Here is an 18,595-nt window from a genome sequence, read left to right on the forward strand (position 1 = left end):
CTCTGGAAGAGGTTGCCCGTCCCTGGAAGTGTTCAAGGACAGGTTGAATGGGGCTTTGAGCAGTGTGGTCTAATGGAATGTGTCCCTGCCCATGGCAGGGGAGTTGGAACTAGATGGTCCTTAAGGTCCTTTTCAACCCAAACCATTCTGTGATTCTATATTTATCTACAGACACTGCAGACCAGGTCACAGTGTTCTGACACAACCAGATCTTCCAGCTTTCTTTCCTTAAAAATGTGCAGTAGGAATGGATGTACATCCAAAATATCTGACTTAAAAATGACTGGCAAAAAAAAATAATAAATAATAATAATAAAAAAAAATTGGCATGTTCACATGACAAAGTAAATGAGAATTATGAAGAAAAACTTCAGAAAATGGAATACCAAATCATTAAATAAAAAACTGCAGTAAGACAGGACAAAGACCACTTTGAGAAAAAAAAATAAACTGCATAAGTTTATTAGCTGCCATTGCAGCTAAATAATACATTCATTTTCAAAGAAATCAGAAACCTACCAGAGAGCCTGAGGGGTCAATTGATGTTCAAAGTGTAAAAGTAGTGCTCAAAGGGAGTAATGCCAGAGCAGAAAAGCTCAATCCATTGCACAAGTACTTCTTTTGCAGTGGTTGAGCCTGAGGAACTATTTCAAGTTGAGCTAACAGTAGAAGAGATTTTAGGGAAGAAAAAAAAATAAATCAGAGCAAGAAACAACGAAGCATCAGGACTGTTTAGTATTCAAGCAAGAGCTCTGAGCTGTCTCAAGAAGAAAAATGTTAAACCTTTCACTGTGATGCATCACTTAGACTGGTCACTGTATTAGAGTAATAAGAAGTTACAAATGTGACACAATCAATAAATAAATAAATAAATATGCAAGTAATCATGCAATGAATTGAAAATCGCTTAGTCCAACCTCAGAATTTTGGAAACTGTAGAATTTGTAGTCATATGAATACACATGACAAAATATTCAAGAGCTAATATGGCTTTGCTGAAGAATTCCCTGAAAGTGCTGTGGAGTGTATGAGAGGATTACAATTTGATTCGTATATAACACAGAGAAAAAAACAAACAACAACAGCAACAACAAAAAAGACAAGAAATCTTCCATGAAGGATCTTTAAAAAGCACACAAACTAGCAGGAGAGGGAAACCCTTTAGATGGGTTTATAAGCAATAAGTTCAGGCACGTGTCCTTCAGAGAATTCAGAGATGATTTGGGAATGTAATGTATTGTGAGGTCATATATTTTTCTGATGGTCCCACCTTGTTCATGGGTTTTAAAAAATTAACTGTGTGTAAGGACCTCACTGTACTAAGTGACTGACTGATACAGTGGCAGTGGAAAATGGCTGTCAATAAATAGAAAGAAAGAATATGAGGAAATAAGCCCCTGTTTTATATGGCATGGTGGTCTCTTAAGTTATTGCCATATATTATGTGTATGTACTCAACTCAGAGCCAAGACTAAGTATTTATTTCATTTTGCTGTGCCTGAGGGTGTCCAAGACAACAGCAACACTTCTAATCACATCAGTGATTCAGTAGGAAATAAAAATCAAAGCTGACTTACTTGACTGCTAAATTTTTGCTAGTTTACATGCATCTTTTCATCACTTTTGTTGAATGGTTGAAGTAGGTGAACTTTCATTTGTATGTTGTTTTGTTATTTTTGTCTTTTTACAATCCCATGTATGATAGCTTTGCTATTTACCAGTGTATGCTCACAAAGAGAGTTTAACCAGTCCATGATCTCTCTTAATGTTTCTGGGTTTATTTTTTTTATTTATGTCTTAAAAATTATTTTATTATTATTATTTTATTTTTTAATTGGAAGATTTCATTACTAGCCTGCCCCCTCTGATTCACACCACCACAGTTAATGTGAATTAACTGTCAATATACTAGTTCTAAACTTTTCCCTCTACACCCTTGTTTTTACAGTATATGACAGATCTACACTTAAGTCATTTTAAAAAGGCAAATGAAAATAAAATGTTGTGTGCCAAAATTATGTCTTTCTCATTGTTCAGGTCCACTACAACTGTTGTAGAAGATTTTCAATCCTGACTTGAAATAAATTCTTGATCTAAACTGTACTAAGAACAATGGCTGTCTCTCCAGTCATTTTTTTTTTCTACAGCAGTGTATGGATAATGATCATAGTCCCATGTTTGTATTATATGTATTTCTAATGAACAATGTTTCTAGCCCAAGAGAAATTGCAAGATGTTAATTTTTCCAAAGATGGGGCAAAAATTTGAAGTCTCAACAATTCTCCTAAAAATTGTTTTGAAACTGTCTTCTTCCATTTTTTTGACAAATGGTAGAAAGGTTTTTTACTTGGTAGCATCTTACCAAAAAAGTCGGTGAGGAATATTTTCATAATCTCTGTTTGAAAATGCTGACAAAGCCAACACGTTCCTGAAAATGTTCTGACTTCTCCGAGTCTGCTTTCTTAAATAAACATTGCATGGCTCCCTCAGACAACTTCCAGTTTTTTTTCTGAGAAAGGACTATTAAGGGAACAATAATGGGCAATAAGGGCCACAGGCACACTGAAGACTCTGTGTGCTTGCATAATCCCTGAAAGTATCTCAGATGCAGAAGAAGTTGAAGTTTGTGACACATTTTGGATTCAGTGAGTAATTTTCAGATCACAAATTTGTAGCTCAGTTATAAGCCTACTACCATAAACAAGGAGGGACCAGTATCCCCAGGACTGATGGAGTTGTTAGCTTTGACTTTGCACTGTGCCCCCATAGAGTAATAGTAGAAATAACTGCTTTGATAGTAAACTATGAAGGGAAGTGTGTTTAGAACATGTGAGTAAAAAATTTCCTCCTTTGGAGACAGTGAATCCTCTATGATTTATTCCTGGTTTCCAGGATTTGGTTTCTGGTAAGGAGATCCTAGCTGTTGTGCTTCACAAGTTACCTCAGCAGGGATCTCAATAGTTCAGAGATCTCTGAAGAGCAAGTGATGCCAAGTGTCATCTGTGCTGTAATATTTGGGTGTTGGGTTTGAAGTTATAGTAATTATGAGTGTGGAGGCGAATTAGAAAAACAAACGTGTTTGTTAAGAGATTAATTCAATCATCATTAGTAGGAGAGCTGGAGCATTCACAAAGGCTGGAGACCAGTTCAAACTGGTTTCCATAATCCCCACCCACCTAAGTTCAACCAAAGGCATTAATTTAGAAGAATTGCATCATCCGGGGAAAAAAAAAAAAAAAAAAAAAAAAAAAAAGCAAGGCAAAACTCTCACTGCTTGATCAATGAACCTGAGAGCAGGGCATAGTCACCTAGTTCTTGTGACCTGATTAACCTTTTTGCTCTTTATGGCTGGGCTCCGTTCTTGCTTACACCAGCCCTAAAACTGCTGTAATGCTTTGTTTCTCTGTGGAAGATGATACCTGTATTTTTTTATTATTATTATTTGTTTGTTTGTTTGTTTATTTTCTGTGGAAATCATTCTGGGCTTTCCCTGGTCCCCAAAGGTTTGCTTTTGATGAAGGGTCTTGACGCGAGTCCTTTGGGAATGCTTCCTCTCTTGATTCTTAATCTGTCTCTATTGGCTATTTCTCTCTAAAGTTTAGAGGGAATGGAGAGGAGAGGCCTGATGTGCCAAAGAGATGAGAATGGTTTGCTGGTGAGAATCACTGTGGATGATGTGAGAAAGGCAGAAAAAGAATGTCAGAACAGATATCAATATGTAAGAACCAATGCCAGATAGGGAGTAGGGAAATTTGGTACCTGTACCAGAGTAGTCACAATTCAAAGGGTTTTCTGTTACAATTAACCAATATGAGACGTTTGTGTAATGGTTCAATTCATGAAAAAATGGCTCTTGTTATGTGTCTGTGCATAGATCTGTAGTAGGATTTCTTTATAAGCCATGTGGTGTTGGCCTAAATCTTCCTACATAGTTGAAAGCAGCAGTCAGAACAAAGCTTAATCTGTGCTGTATCTATACAAAATAAAACTGAGATCTGTTTACTTTCTGTGTTTGTTATTTAATAGAGTCTTGGTTTGGTCCCTATATTTCCAACTAAGCTGTTATGTATGAGTAGAGAGACTGAAAGGGAGTAATAAGCAAGGCAAATTGCCTCTGTTGTTTGCAAGACCACTCTCTGGGACCTTTCTTTGAACATTAGCCAAAATCCATATTGTGTGCTTAGGCAGCTGTACTTCTGAGTCACACAATAATGTCATTACAGTTTACTTCAATCTACTTTGATCAGCTGTACTTGATCAGTTGCATGGCTAAACGTAGGCACTTGATTTGGTATTGCTCAGAGGTACAGAGGAGGTATAGGAAACAGTTCAGCTGAGATGGTCCCAGATAGTAGGGTCAGTAGAACAAATGGGAAGATGAAGAAGAACTTTTTAATGAAGGCTTTTCAAATAATTTAAGTTGCTTAAGCCTTGAATTACTCATTGGGATGGTTCTTGTTAACTATATTTTCATGTTGTATAGACACACATTTATTACAATTTTAAGTACTATATTACTGTTTGAAACCCATAATTAATTGATTAATTTCTTTCTTTCTTTAACGCAAGAACATTATTAAGAAAGAAGGATGGGCCAGTGGTTACAGCATTGGGCTGGTACTTTGAAATTTCTGCTTCCCTTCCCAGCTCAGCTACTGATTCAGTTCATATAAATTTAGCTTCCTGTCTGCATATAGCTATCAGCAGAGGGTGGCAGTCCTTTCGTTTTTTGTTTAAACAGTCAGCGGAGGGTTCCAATGCCTAAACATAGATAAATAATATGATTTTAAAAGTACAAAACCTACACAAGTCTGGCAGTAGATGAAGAGGTTCAGGTGAAATGATCCCAGCTTTCAAGGTCTTTGTGTCAAACTGGAAGGTGAAAAACAACTTTTTAGTGAGCACAACAGTCATATTCATCTTTATTTTCTCATACAAGATACTTGTGCTTTATGAACTGGCAACATATATTTAACATTTTCTGGTCATGAAAGAAAAAAATGTCTGGTAAAAGCATTGGCTCAGGCAGTGTTGTGTGATGCATACAAATAATTAATATTTTCAATTTATGTGTGCTTAATCTCCTCTTCTCATGCTATAATGTCGCTAGCACCTCTTGGATGCAGGTACTAAGCACATCAGAATATTCCCCTTTCTGTTCAGAGCACTATTTATGGAAATTTGCAACTCAAGAGCATTTCTAGCTCCACTTTGAATCTATATAAATGAAGCTGTAGTCCTGCAGACCACAGATTTTCAAACTATGTATCATTGCTACCAAGGGAGGTGCCATGGTCTGAAACAGATTAAAAAATAAACCTGTTTTCATTAAACTCAGAAGTAAAGAACCAAAATGGTGATCAAGTCCACTGAGGGTAACATTGTATTTTCATTTCATTTTATATCAATGAGGAAACTAATGTGCTGTTTTTATTTTACAGATAAAAAAATGAAGTCCAACAGACAATGTTAGTGATGTTCCCAAAGTCAAAGCTGAGCTGCTCAACAGAGCTGGCAATATATCCTAAATTTTCAAACCAGTTCTTCATGCAACAGGCAGTCCATTCCGTTCTGAAGTCATTCCAGTATTCTCAACAATGTTTGGGCATCCTTATAGTCAGTAAGATTTCGGCATATTTATGAATTCAGTATGTTTATTTTGCCGATTGTTTTTTTTTTGTTGTTTTCTTTTTTTTTTTTTTTTTTTGTTTCTTCCTGTCTTGCAAATCATTTGAATATGAAAATCTCAAAAGACTATTTTGTTACTAATATTTGTTTGTTACTAAACTCTCAAGTCTGAAAAGAAGCTCCACAGTGAAGCTGTTACATGCAGAAATAATGAAAAACTGGCCATCTTTTGAAATTACCTGGAGTCTAAATAAAGGTTTCTAATGTTAGAACATATTGCCTAGTCTTCTGCTCTTTTTTCAGGAGGACTCCTGTTGTCTGTAATTCCTGTGTCATATCTGCCAACCCGCATAATTGAAGCAGCAGTAGGAGGTACAGTTGTTACTCGTATACCACACATGTAAGACACCTGTTATGTTTCAGTAGGCAATTTGTAACTAGTATTGTTCTTGTAATTTAAAAATGAGGATTACTGTAAATATTGATCATCATTGGTATAGTATATAAACATATTAAATTCTAGTCCCTGCTGTCTACATAGTTTTACAAGTGTGATACCAATTCAAATGAAATGAAGCTCTCTGGGCAGAACTTTGCTTTTCCAGTGAACAGCCTTGCCACTGTATACAAACTGTATTTCATCCCCATTTCCCATTGCCCCAGATGCCCATTTTGCCTTCCTGGCAGGACAGTGGAGGAGGTTCTCCAGGAAGTACTAAGGATATGGTATGGTCACTGAGTGAAGATTGAGTCTTTCTTCTTCATTATATATGTTATCCAGGCTAGAAGAACCATAGTTTACCAGACATGCATACATCTTTGGTCTTATTTTTCCCACAACTTTGACTGCTTGATCCTTCCCAAAGACTACTATAACTCAAAACTATCAGGGGAAAAGAAGGCGATATGCATGTTCATTTCCCTTCCTCATTCCACTCCCAGTTTCCTTCACTTTGCTGCCATGTCAAAATATTTTGGGCTATGCACTTTACATTTACAAAACCTTGTGTTACTTATGATGTAATTGACCCATAGTGAAAAAGACTTTTTGATAGTGGAAGTAACTTGTCTGTCTGTGAGTCATAATCCCAGAACAGTTATTATTGTTGCTAAATTAATGTTGAAACACAACAATCTGACCTACCATGCAGAAACATAACAAAAACACTAGACAAAATGCATGATTCTGTTGTTGTTGAACAAGTTTTTTATACCAGCCTTTGTTTAAGGTTTCTTTAAACCTGCTTTGGAAAGATTTCTTCAAAAAAAATTTACTAGCAAGAAGCAGTCTGCAAAATGTTGGTAAATATGTTAAATATATGGTTAAATTTCTCATAAAGTCAAAGTGTGAGATGAACTATGGAATATACACTGATCTACATGAAGTACCCAGCAATAACATAGAATTAGGTTATGTAGAATTAATGACTGGTAGATTATCATCTTAATCAACAAAAGTAATAAACCACATTTGATTTTTTTTTCCAGTATTCTGGACTTTAATTCCTGTTAAAGATAATTATTAGAGAAGCAAGATCTAGTTCGATAGATGAATGACCAGTATGCATGTGGTAAATACAGTTTCGTGACATACTTTGAGAGCTCAAATTGTGATCAACAGAAAGATGGGACTGTATTTGGCTCGTGGCAGTGTGTGGCACATCTGGCACCCATGGATGTGTTCATCATTTTAGCTTAAAGTTGGTGTTGCACCTTATTTCTGCTGCCATAATGAAATGCTAGGGAAATGCCTTGTTGAAGTGTAGCCTAACATCATTATAAACAAAGCAGTAATTACATATACTTACAAACGTAAAGAAAACAAGAGGCATATAACCACTTCGTAGCACAGTTTGTCCTTGACCACTATGACCTTTCATTTATCTAGGCTTTGATGAGTAAAATAATCTCTGTGCTTGTGACTTTTTACAGATTTAGAAGGAACAAGTACATAAAAAAATAAAGGGGGGGAGGGGGGCAGAGAGGAAAACAAAGAAGGGGCATGTCAAGGCAAGGTTTGTCTATGTCTTGTCTCTATGTTTATATATGTTTATAATGACAAAATTACGCATGTTAGTAAACAAGTATAAGAGAAAAAGACCCATCACAAATGGGGAAACATATTTCATGTCACTGCTCAATCGAGGTCTTTGTTGCTAGCTGGAATAACGTTGTCGGCTTAATCTGCTAGCATTTTATTCTTATTGGGAAAAAAAATGAATAGTAACAAGCATGACTTTTTCCCATTCCAGTAATTTCAGCTTGTGCAAGAGGGGCAAGAAGTGGGTTTGCACATACTGCATGTGCAGGAGCAAAGGTAACAGTTTGCTACTTGTATTCCCACCATCTTCCTGGAGCAGTAACTCAGAAGCTCACAGAACAGAGATATGCAGGGCCCACCTCAGCCAGAATAGGAAATCTGTCAAGGAAACATATCTAACATACGTCCTCTCAATGGCATACAGCTAGAGTCAGATTGAGAAGGTACAGGTAATTTGGAGTCCATGTTCAGGTTGAGAATCAGAAGGAAAATTTGGCTCTGGTCAGACTTTGGAAGAGTGCCAAGCTGCCACGTGTGGCTGTCAGCTCTGTGTGTTCTCCAGCACAACAAGGGCTTTTGCTGCCTGTTGGCACCAAGTGTTAACATCTGTTACCAGTGGTTCCAGGCACAAACTCATGGTTTCCAGTAGGGTCCTAATTGCACAATATTTGTACTAAGCTCCCTTACATGGTCAGAAGTAACAGACAGAAAGACACAGCTGCAATTCAGAAAGTCAAAGTTTGTCAGCTCCATTGGCTGAGTAGCAGAAATGATCTTCAGAAAATCTATTTAATCAATGTTTGCTCTACCCACCCCTCCTGCCTCTCTCCCCCCTCCCCCCTTTATTTCCCCTTTATTTTTTTCTTGGTTTGTCTCTATGCTTTATCAGGTCTGTTTAATATTTAACAGTGGAAATTAAGCAGAAGATGATTTAGCTTTATAAGTAACAGTGTGGAGAACAGCATGGTCAGTTGAACACTGAAGGGCTTCTGGTTTTGTAAGTACTGCAGAGGCACTTTTCTTAGAGACTTGAAAGTGATGCGTTTTGTGCTCTGTGGAATTGTCGTGTTAAGTTTATTTCACTCTTGTACTTGTAAATTTGTTGTGTGGGGATGTTGATGTGAAATATTAATTAATATGCAAGGACCAGTGAGATCTGCTGTTCTGGTGGAATATGGTTATTCTCAAATTTGAATCAAACAACCATTGAAGTCATGTGGACTTTTAAAGATGTTTGTAAAGAAGAATACTGATGAAATCACCTTTCAGGTTGAAAATAGCCTTCAACATGACTCAAAATTAATATAATCCCAGTAGTGACTGAACAACCACATCCAATTTATAAACTCTTCTGGTGACTTAATGTATAAAACAACTATTGAATTGCTAAGGACAGGCTCTCTAATTAGGACTGGTGTGAGTGTAGGGGGTAGATGGATTTAAATTTAATTGCATCTATTATTCTCACAGACAATTTGATCTGTGGCTTGGCACAGAGTTAATTTCTGAATTTCCAATTTGCCTATAAATATATCTCAGATATAATAAAGCTTTTATGGTTACCTTGGCTTTGACATATTAACCAAAAAAATTTGGTGGCTGGAATTTTCTAATTTTAAAATATTAAAGTTAATGTGGTTAACATCTCTAAAGAGAAAAGGGTGCAGTAAAAGCTTGATGGCAATATTTCAGTGTTGTCCAATTTATGGTAGAAGTACTTCTCTAATATTTCTATAGAGAGCTGTAATGATAAGAGAAGGTTTTGAACTGACCTGTTACTAGTGGAAGTTAAGAACAGACCCATGCCTAACATAAGCTTACTTCAGGAAAACCATATTCTTTGCTTCAAAAAGTCTTTAAAATTTAGGTTAAGTTCTGTTTGGACACGGGAACTGGTCATGGAAAATCATTCTGTTCTTCACTTAAGAGTGTAATATCTTAACTGGCTAAAGAAGAATAGTCTATGAGATGTTAAACAACAAATACTTTTACAACACCCTCTGCACTACTTTGTTGTTTCATTTATCTGGAGTACATAAGGATTGATTATTATTATTATTATTTTCTGGAAGGCAGAGGGAGAATTCTGCTTAAAATAAATTTGAGTAATTGATTCATATTTCCATCTAGGGTCAGACTCCATCTTTTAATTTAGGGACATTAATATTTTTTACTTCCTCTTCTTACTAAGGTCACAACAGTTACTGTCTGCTCTCACACATACTCAGCATACTCAGATCATGTCAAACATGAGATCACAAGGCTAGTATATTCATAACAAAGAAACAAACAAAACGAGAGACAACTATACAAATAAAGAAATAAATCAGCTGGCTTATGACCAAGAATCCTGGAATTTGGGCTAAAAGCAGAAACTCTACTTAGATTTTATTTAGATAGCAGGTGCAATGATCTTTCATATCCAGGAATGAACAAGAGACAAAAAGAACTACACCTTATCAAGACTTGTGAAAATACATTCACAGAAAAGAAGAATACAGACAGGCTGTGTTTGCTGGAAAATGGAAGAATAACCATATACCAATAGACAAAATCTAGAAAAGTTTTTATGTAGAAGCTGTGAAGGCAAAAATCTCATTTGCCTGGAATGCTCATTTGTGAAGCAGGTTTATGTGAGATGTCTCCACAGGGAATTAAATTCACAGAGCCTTGTTCCAGCTCCTATGGAGGGCAGGAGGCTTGTATGAAGCATACTCTATCAGTATTAGAAGAAGAAGCCCCCATAGGGGATTTATCTAGAGCATCCTTTGATTTCCAAATGGGATCTGTGCTCCTCTTCTCCTGTTGGACCCAGGTCCTTTCTGCCGCTCTAGAGGGAGCCACACATTCCATCCAACTGTGGCTGTATTAGCAGGTTAGCTCATGGTGAAGAGCACTGCACCATGTAACACGCTACAAGCATTTGGTGCAGCCCACAAAATGGGGGCTCTCTTTGTTCCAAACAAGTCCCTCATCATCTAATGCAAACCTTCTGGTTCCCACATCTTTATGCCCACTTCTGAGTGCCACGCTGCCATGGCACAGGTTGCTTCCAGGCTTTTGCCTTGAATTTTGCCTTGAAGTTTATGTAAATGGCTTTCATCCATCACTTTTCAGCTGTGGCTATTGGATGGCCACATAAGTAGTAAATCACGAAGTAAACAGGACTGTAAATATCAGGTGCACTGGTGTAGTGAGTTTACGTGGCAAGATTTTGGTAGTGGGGGGCTGCAGAGGTGGCTCCCTGTGGTGAGGCCCACCTGCCTAGCTGTGTAAAACCACCACTACTGGATAGTCCATGACAGCTGTTTGTCTGTGTGTGCTATGCACTATGGCAGTGAGTGAATTTATACCACTTTCAGTGAGAAGCGAGCTGCCTTGAGATTCCTCACATTTTCCAAACTTCACTTGGGCAGGTACCATGGAATACACAGTGTCTTTGACACCCCCCACCCTTTCTTACCTTATGGCAAATTTTTGGTTTAGCTGTAGCCGATATGATCCAGGGAAGCAAATGTCATTAGAAATAAGGATTATTGTGGACTTTGACTTTATATTTTCTTTGTCAAAGAGGGAGAGAATTGCTTTTTCAAGGAAGTTACAGTGGAACATTATAATCTGATTGTCTGAAGTTTTAATTAATAATTTGGTTGAATTTATTGGAGACATGACATTGTTTGCATGGCTACTTTAAATGTTCTATGTACATTAGATATTTACAGTTGTCATACATACTATTTATCATAACAAACTATTCATTATTTCTTACTGCCAAGCTCATCATTACCTTCTGTTCATCTAATGATTGTTTATTTTGTGACAGAATAATCTGAAAAGAGGATGAAGTGTGTCCTGTACCTGTGTTTACTCCTTGCTGATCTTTGTGCCATAACACAATGCCACCACAGAGATGTTTGCCATGAAGTCAATAACACAAATCTACATGATGGAACAGAGAATTTATTAAAGCACAACTGTCAAGACCAAGGCTCCAGCTATGCAGATTTTGTATTTAAATTTTACAAGCAGGCTATAACAAAAGAAGTTGATAAAAACATTTTCTTTTCTCCTATAAGTATCTCCACTGCCTTTGCCATGCTGGCTCTTGGTGCTAAGTCCAGCACCCTGACTCAGATTTTTGAAGGACTGGGCTTTGACAGTCCAACTGAGACACATGTAAATGATATACATGAAAGTTTTCATAAAGTTTTAGCAGTACTGAACTGTACTGATGTTAACATCACTTTAAATATAGGAAATGGCCTTTTCACTGCTATTGGGTATGAACCTCAGGAGACATTTTTACAAAATACCAAACAGTTTTATGATGCAGAATTTTTTACTAGCAATTTCCATGAACCGACAGAAGCTAAGACACAAATCAATAATTATGTAAAGGAGAAAACCCAGGGGAAAATACCCGAATTAATTGGTCACCTTGATCCAAATACTATACTGGTTCTTGTTAACTACATTTATTTTAAAGGTAAGACACATAACATAATATTACAATGGATAATTTTGATGCAAAAGAAAGAAATTGTAGCAAACTCTTGATGTTTTATTAGCAGTGTGACAACTTAAGAAAGAGCTAATCTGTGGAGGACTTTCGAGATAAAGATTAGATGTGGCCAGAAGCAAACTATCTGATTGTTAGGAATTGCTGATTGATTGTGGCGTAATTTACCCAAAAGTTATGGACAGAGAAGTCCCAGTCTGGTAGGTTCCCTAACAGACAGGAATGTCTCATAGCATGCAGACTCAGTAGTCTGGGACATAATGACTAAAGATGTTTTAGAAATCTCTATGCTATGCCAATGAAACTTGTGGAGGAATTACATGCTTGCACTTCCAGGGTCCTCAGTATTAAATTATATCTTCTTGATATGCTGTGTAAAAACTTGAGACCTAGCATTTTGAGGGTCTGTGCATCTGGAGCCCAGATCATCTGCTTGGATGCTAGGATCCTTTATTCTGTTGAAGAATTCCTCATTGGACTGAGGGCAGTCAGTCTGCATCTGGTATGGGGCATCCCCTAACACGGGAAAATAGAAGTGCAGGAAAGGCATAGCAAGATCCTGTGGCAAAATCAACGTAGATGAATTTAGGTAACATAAAAGGCACAAGAGAGTAATGGGAACATATGGCTAAAACTGAAACATGATTCTCTCTCAGTTAGTCCTCATCAAACTTTCCAGCTAAACTCACCACACAGATAAAACACTTCATAGTGTGTTATGCAGGAAGTTGAAGGGATCTGGTAATCCTTTCCCATAAACAGTGCTCCAGCATACTAACGTTTAAATTGGTCTGATTTGTATCAGCCATTTTTATGATCTTCATATATTCAAATGAAACTTTGTCTCCTTCCCCCCACTAGCTGCCTGGGAAAAGTCTTTTGATCCTACACATACATATGAGGATGACTTTTTTGTGAACACAAATACACCCATTAAAGTCAACATGATGCAGTGTGACAGCAACTATAACAGTTATTATGATCAGGATCTATCTTGTGAGGTGGTAGAGCTGCCTTACCAGGGCACTGCACGAGCATTGCTCATTCTGCCTGATGATGGGAAGATGAAACAAGTGGAAGATGCTCTCTCCAAGGAAGCTGTTTGTAAATGGGATAGCAAACTTGAAACCAGGTAAATCTAAGTAGATGAATTACTATAATTTCAGAAACAATATAATTTTTAAGAGAAAGCATTAATTTCAGATATCCTTCTCCTGGATTTCATGTACTGATTTCATAGAGCAGGGTTTTAAATGATTCCCAAGATAAGCTAGAGAAAAACATTATTGATAAGCAACTACAGGTTTTCTGACCTGACGGAGGTGGACACAACATTGCAAGAACTACCTCAAGACTTGGTTGGCTACCTTTTGGATACCATACCTCTTTTTTCACGTTGCTAACCTAATTCATTTGCTTCACTGTATCCTAGATTTTATCTTCCTTTACCCTTCTTTTAGGCTTTCCACAGCTGCTCTGTTTACTCTTTGTAGACTTCTCACTACAAAATCCTTCTGGGTATGCATGTCTTGACACTGGGATGAAAGAGTAGCAATGAAGATTTTAGTTAGTTATTTTGTTTGTTTCTTTAAGGATAAATAAATCCATTGAAAAAGTGTATGTACAAGAAGATGGATTTGGGCATCTCTCTGGATGCCCAAATACAAATGCTGCCAATAAGCAGATTAGCAATCAGAAGAATACTGACAAATATAATTGAATTGCATACTATCCAGCCTGCTGGCTGAAACAAGACTGCTTTTTTCACTGCTGTTTTTTCTCTGTTCAACAGAAGAGCAGATCTGCACTTGCCAAAGATTTCTATTAGTGGGTCTTATGATGTGAAAAGTTTGTTCAAGGAAATGGGCATTATTGATGTATTCTCTAGTAATGCTGATCTATCTGGAATTAGTGGCAGCCAGGATCTTCAAGTTTCACAAGTAAGTGGATGGACAGAGCTAGTGTTGGGGTGGTTGTTAGTTTTTATGATCAATTATATTTGGGGTTTTTAATGACTTGCTTTCCCTCCTTGTCTTACTGAAGTTATAAACAAAACTTGTGATGGTGTCCACAGGCTTACTTAATAATTGTGTTTTTCTTCAGAGAGGGTCTGATGTCTCACCTTTGAATTATTTTAATTAATAGGCTGGATATTAAGTGCATGGAAAAGTTGGACAGGATTTGAATGCTTTTTTGGCACTGTAATACAATAGTTTATATGCAGTTGTATCATGAAAACTACAAATGAGATGTGTGTTATTTGTGTTGATAAACACCTTATTTTTAAAAAATATTTTCAGTTTCCAGGAAACTTCTAATTTACAGTAGCAGAATTTCACCATGTCAGCTTAAGCTACTATCTAAAGTTGTAGAGAAGACATAGACTGCTCCTAAATTAGCATTTAAATAGCAGGCTTTCATAAACTTTGGAACAACAGAGAAAGTGTTGCTAGTGGAAGTCTAAACCATATAAGGAAATAAACCCCCCTCTGTTATTTGTTATCAAGTTGTTATCCCCCCTCTGCTCAGGACTGGTGAGGCCGAATCTGCTGTGTGTCTGTTTTTATTTTTGGCCATTTAGTCCTGGAATAGAAAACACTCCTTGCAAGTTGTTGGAGATCTACCATACAGGAGTTTTGTTTGCTGGATTTTATCACTTCTTCTCCTAAACATTCCATAAAATGAGAGTTTATCTTTACCTCCTTCTTTTTGTCACATATAGCAACTACATTTGCTCCTTTTCCCCACAGGCAATTCACAAGGCTCTGTTGGAAGTGGATGAGACTGGAACCGAGGCTGCAGGAGCGACAGCCATAATCCTTACAAAAGTTTTCCGTCCTTCAGTTACAATCAAATTCAACAGGCCTTTCATTATGTTGATTTCTGACAAAGCAACCAGCACCACACTTTTCATGGGGAAAATTGTTGATCCTACTAAGAAGTAATTGCTGAATTACTGGGCATGCTGGACATGTATTTGGCATGGCTTATAATGGCAGCCATGTTTGCACATGTGGGCTGGTTATTGCTCTTATAACTGCTCCATAATTAAGGGATATTCAGAGTTAAATGTAGAATTTCATTATCAAATTAGTAAGAAAAACAAACAAACAAACAAACAAAAACAAACAAACAAACAAAAAACAACAAAACAGACGGTTTAAAAATGTAACATTTTCACAGTTGAGTAATTCAAGTTATTAATAGATTTTCAAAATTTTCCTTGGAAGAGAGTTCTGTTGTTTTTGTATCTCTGCTAAGCAGTTTTGCCTAGACTGTTTTAAGTTCTGGGTTACTCAATAAAAGCTTTTTCCCAATGGGTAACAAGTCTCTTGTCATTCTGTTACCCCTACTCTGGGACTTGCTGATGATCAGTGCTCACCTGGGTCAGTCCCTACAGGGCCCTTTCTCCCTTACATATATCTTTGCTGCCTAGTCCATTGTTGTTAACCTGTTCTCCTTTCTCACATGCCAAATCTTGGCCTAAAATCTTTTTAAAAACTTTGACAAAAATAGAAAAATTCTGAGACAACAGGTTCATTCTGCTTTAGCAGAAAAGTGTCTTTCTGCAGCCCAAAAGGTCAGTAAAAATAGTGAAAGACAATGACATTAAACATGAAGTGTTAAAGAATTGTCCTGCTACAATATCCTTCATCAATTACTACTATGGCTAATGAATAAGATTATCATTATTGTTTAAATCTCTCACTTATAGACTGACTTTCAGTGTCTCTGGTATTTTGCTATAAATCTTTTAAAATCAACAAAAGCTTTCAGTTACTTATTAACATAGCAGTCTGTCTGTAAAATATGTTTTAAATGCTGTTAAGTGAATTCATATTCTCTCACGTGGAGACAGCAATTCTTTGTACTTTCTCCTTATGTGCTTTCTTGAGTAAAACCTATTTTCAAGAGACACATAAGCACCCTATTGCCATTGCAGATCTGCAGATCTCCCACTCTTACTGCAGAGGAGCACTGGGGCCTGGTGCTCAGCCTTGCTGACTTGTATAGCAAACCCTTTATTGTGCAGTTGCAGTCTCAAGGAGAGGCTGACTCCTGCTTTGACAGCTGCTCTCCCACTGCACTACACCCTTTGATTCATGCCATTGCACAGTGACCCTGGATAAATGTTTTGCAAGCAAGGTTTAGTGCCCATCCCTTGGAAGATGGTGTTCTGGAATGTACATTGCTTATTTCCATCATGGGTACATTGCTTATTTCCATCGTGGTTCTGGCAATGTGCTGTAAGCACTGAGAAGACAATGCAAGTCCCAAATCAACAAAGAACTCACGACCCCTAACATCACTCTGGCCCTCAGACTTATTCCCCCAAACTTGTTCCGACTTGTTTTATTAGGACCCATCTGTGGCTGTAGCATGGATTTGGGGTGTGTGTGTTTGTGGGGTGGCTATGCTTCTGTCTCAGAAGACTTGGAGACCGCTTTCTTGTCTGGGAAGAGGAGTCCCTTTGCTCCAAGCAGTGAGAAATCAGTGGAAGCCCTGAGCTATTGCTTCTGCCAAGGCAAGATACCATCACTCAGTGGATCGGGAGATACCAGCCTCTGTGTGAAGCAGCGGCTTTTACAGAGTTGAGATCAATGATAACTTGCTGCGGTGGAGGCAGCCTGTTTTGTGGTAGCTGTTTGAACTCAACAAGAGCTGGGAGCAGTTCCAGCAAGATCCCACCCTGATAAATCGGTGCACCAGTACTGATTACAAGGTAGGATGGTGAGATTTTTATCAGAGCAGGGTGGCAGAAAAACAGGTTCCGGGCCTATTGCTAAAGGGAAAGAGGTTAGGAAAAATCTCACAGTTGCTAGGACAGAGCAGAGACTTTAGGAAATAACAAATGTAGCAACTTCCTGCCCCATCTTCCTGCCCCATCTGCCTCCCAGGCCTTTACTTTTGAGAATGGAAGCAAGGAGCTACAGGAGGAAAGCCACAATGGGAGTTTTCACACGGTAGTGAGAGGAATAGGGTGCTAGCCTGCCCCTGGCAAAAGTCTGTCTTCCCACAAGGAAGCTTTGAATGATGGGTTTTGAAGGAATCTTACCAGCATGTGGGGTGTCACCACAGTTGTCCCCCAGTGGAGGTGTTTCACAATCAGAACAGCAGGTTAACTTGAAGAGTAACATGGTCCTGGAGCAGGAAGAGGGATTTTCCCAAATCTCCCTGCTAGGGAAGGATATGAGGAGGACGGGTAACAAACTAGTCATGTGCCATCCATATGTGGAAGGAACAAAAATGCCTGTAGCTCACAGTGTGGAGATCCACAGAGCCTGGGTACTTAACAAACCTGGCTGATGTTATACTCACCATAGTCTTGATGACCTTCTTTAAGAACAGAAACAATTCTGTCAAGTACTGGAGAGGGGTCCTTTCATCCTAATTCCAGAAAAATCTGACCACGTTGATCTTCCCTGCATCATTTGGCCTTACTGCTTTTGTCTGTCTTAATGGGTGATAGGGAACAATCTTCTTCATGCTATCTAATTATAGTTATGGTAAACAAGGAAATGGCATTCTTATAGACTAAAATTTTCATTTAGAGATCATGTCTTTATTTTGTCTGTGGTATTTGATGGAGTCTTTCATTCATGTGTAGGTAATTTTAATCTTCCACTACAAAAAAAAAAAAAAAATAAATCTAATTGGAACAGATGAATTTCATACGTACTTTCCCTCAGTCTGTGCAACAGCTGGACCCAGACTAAGCCCTGAATGATACCTGGAATTTCTTTATGTCCTATAAAGTGTTGTCCATTTGACTTCTTTCAATGACAGGCAGCAGAAGGGCAAGTACAGCTTATGGTGGAGTATGCAACCTCTTACCCTACAATAACTGTCCAAGATCTGCTGTGAGTCTATTAACCCTTTCCTGACAGGAAGCTCAAAGAAAAAGGACTTAACTAAAGAGAGCTTATCTCAGTTGTGAGTCCCGGCAAGGGAAGATGGACCCACCAGTCTCTGAAAAGCAGCTTAGCTGTGTCCAAGCAGCCAAGCTTCTCCTGACAGTCTCTGAGCCATGTGGGGGACAGCAAGTTTGTTCTGCCTGACCTTGTTTATGGTCCACTGGGACTGTTTGTTGATGGGATAGTTTCTGTCAGTAAAGCTCTGTTTGTATTTCCCCATGGCAGGATCTATGAAATATGTTGCCACAAACCATGGAGCAGTGTGATTTTAGGTCTAACTCAGTATGTGTCCAATGCATTTTTTACCTTTCATCAGTAAGAAAAGGTGCTGACTCAATGCCAAAAGGCACAAAGCAATGATCTAATCACAGAAATACCAGTTGATCCAATAAACCCTGCTAATCAGATGCTACAAGTACTTTGTACTTTCATTTCTTCACAGAATCATAGCATGCCTTGGGTTGGAACAGACCTTTAAAAACCATCCATTTC

The 18,595-nt window shown here is 37.9% G+C and overlaps 1 protein-coding gene across 1 annotated transcript; it reads left to right on the top strand.

Moving 5' to 3' along the window:
• Positions 1-8,508: 8,508 nt before the first annotated feature.
• LOC101804095 (alpha-1-antiproteinase) lies at positions 8,509-15,515 on the top strand. The gene is made up of 5 exons (XM_005021464.6): positions 8,509-8,666; positions 11,493-12,155; positions 13,050-13,320; positions 13,981-14,128; positions 14,939-15,515. The coding sequence occupies exons 2-5, from the start codon at positions 11,510-11,512 to the stop codon at positions 15,131-15,133; spliced, it is 1,260 nt and encodes a 419-aa protein (XP_005021521.4). The 5' UTR covers positions 8,509-8,666; positions 11,493-11,509; the 3' UTR covers positions 15,134-15,515.
• Positions 15,516-18,595: the final 3,080 nt, after the last annotated feature.

Source organism: Anas platyrhynchos, chromosome 5 (assembly GCF_047663525.1).
Source record: "Anas platyrhynchos isolate ZD024472 breed Pekin duck chromosome 5, IASCAAS_PekinDuck_T2T, whole genome shotgun sequence".
Taxonomy (NCBI): Eukaryota; Metazoa; Chordata; class Aves; order Anseriformes; family Anatidae; genus Anas; species Anas platyrhynchos.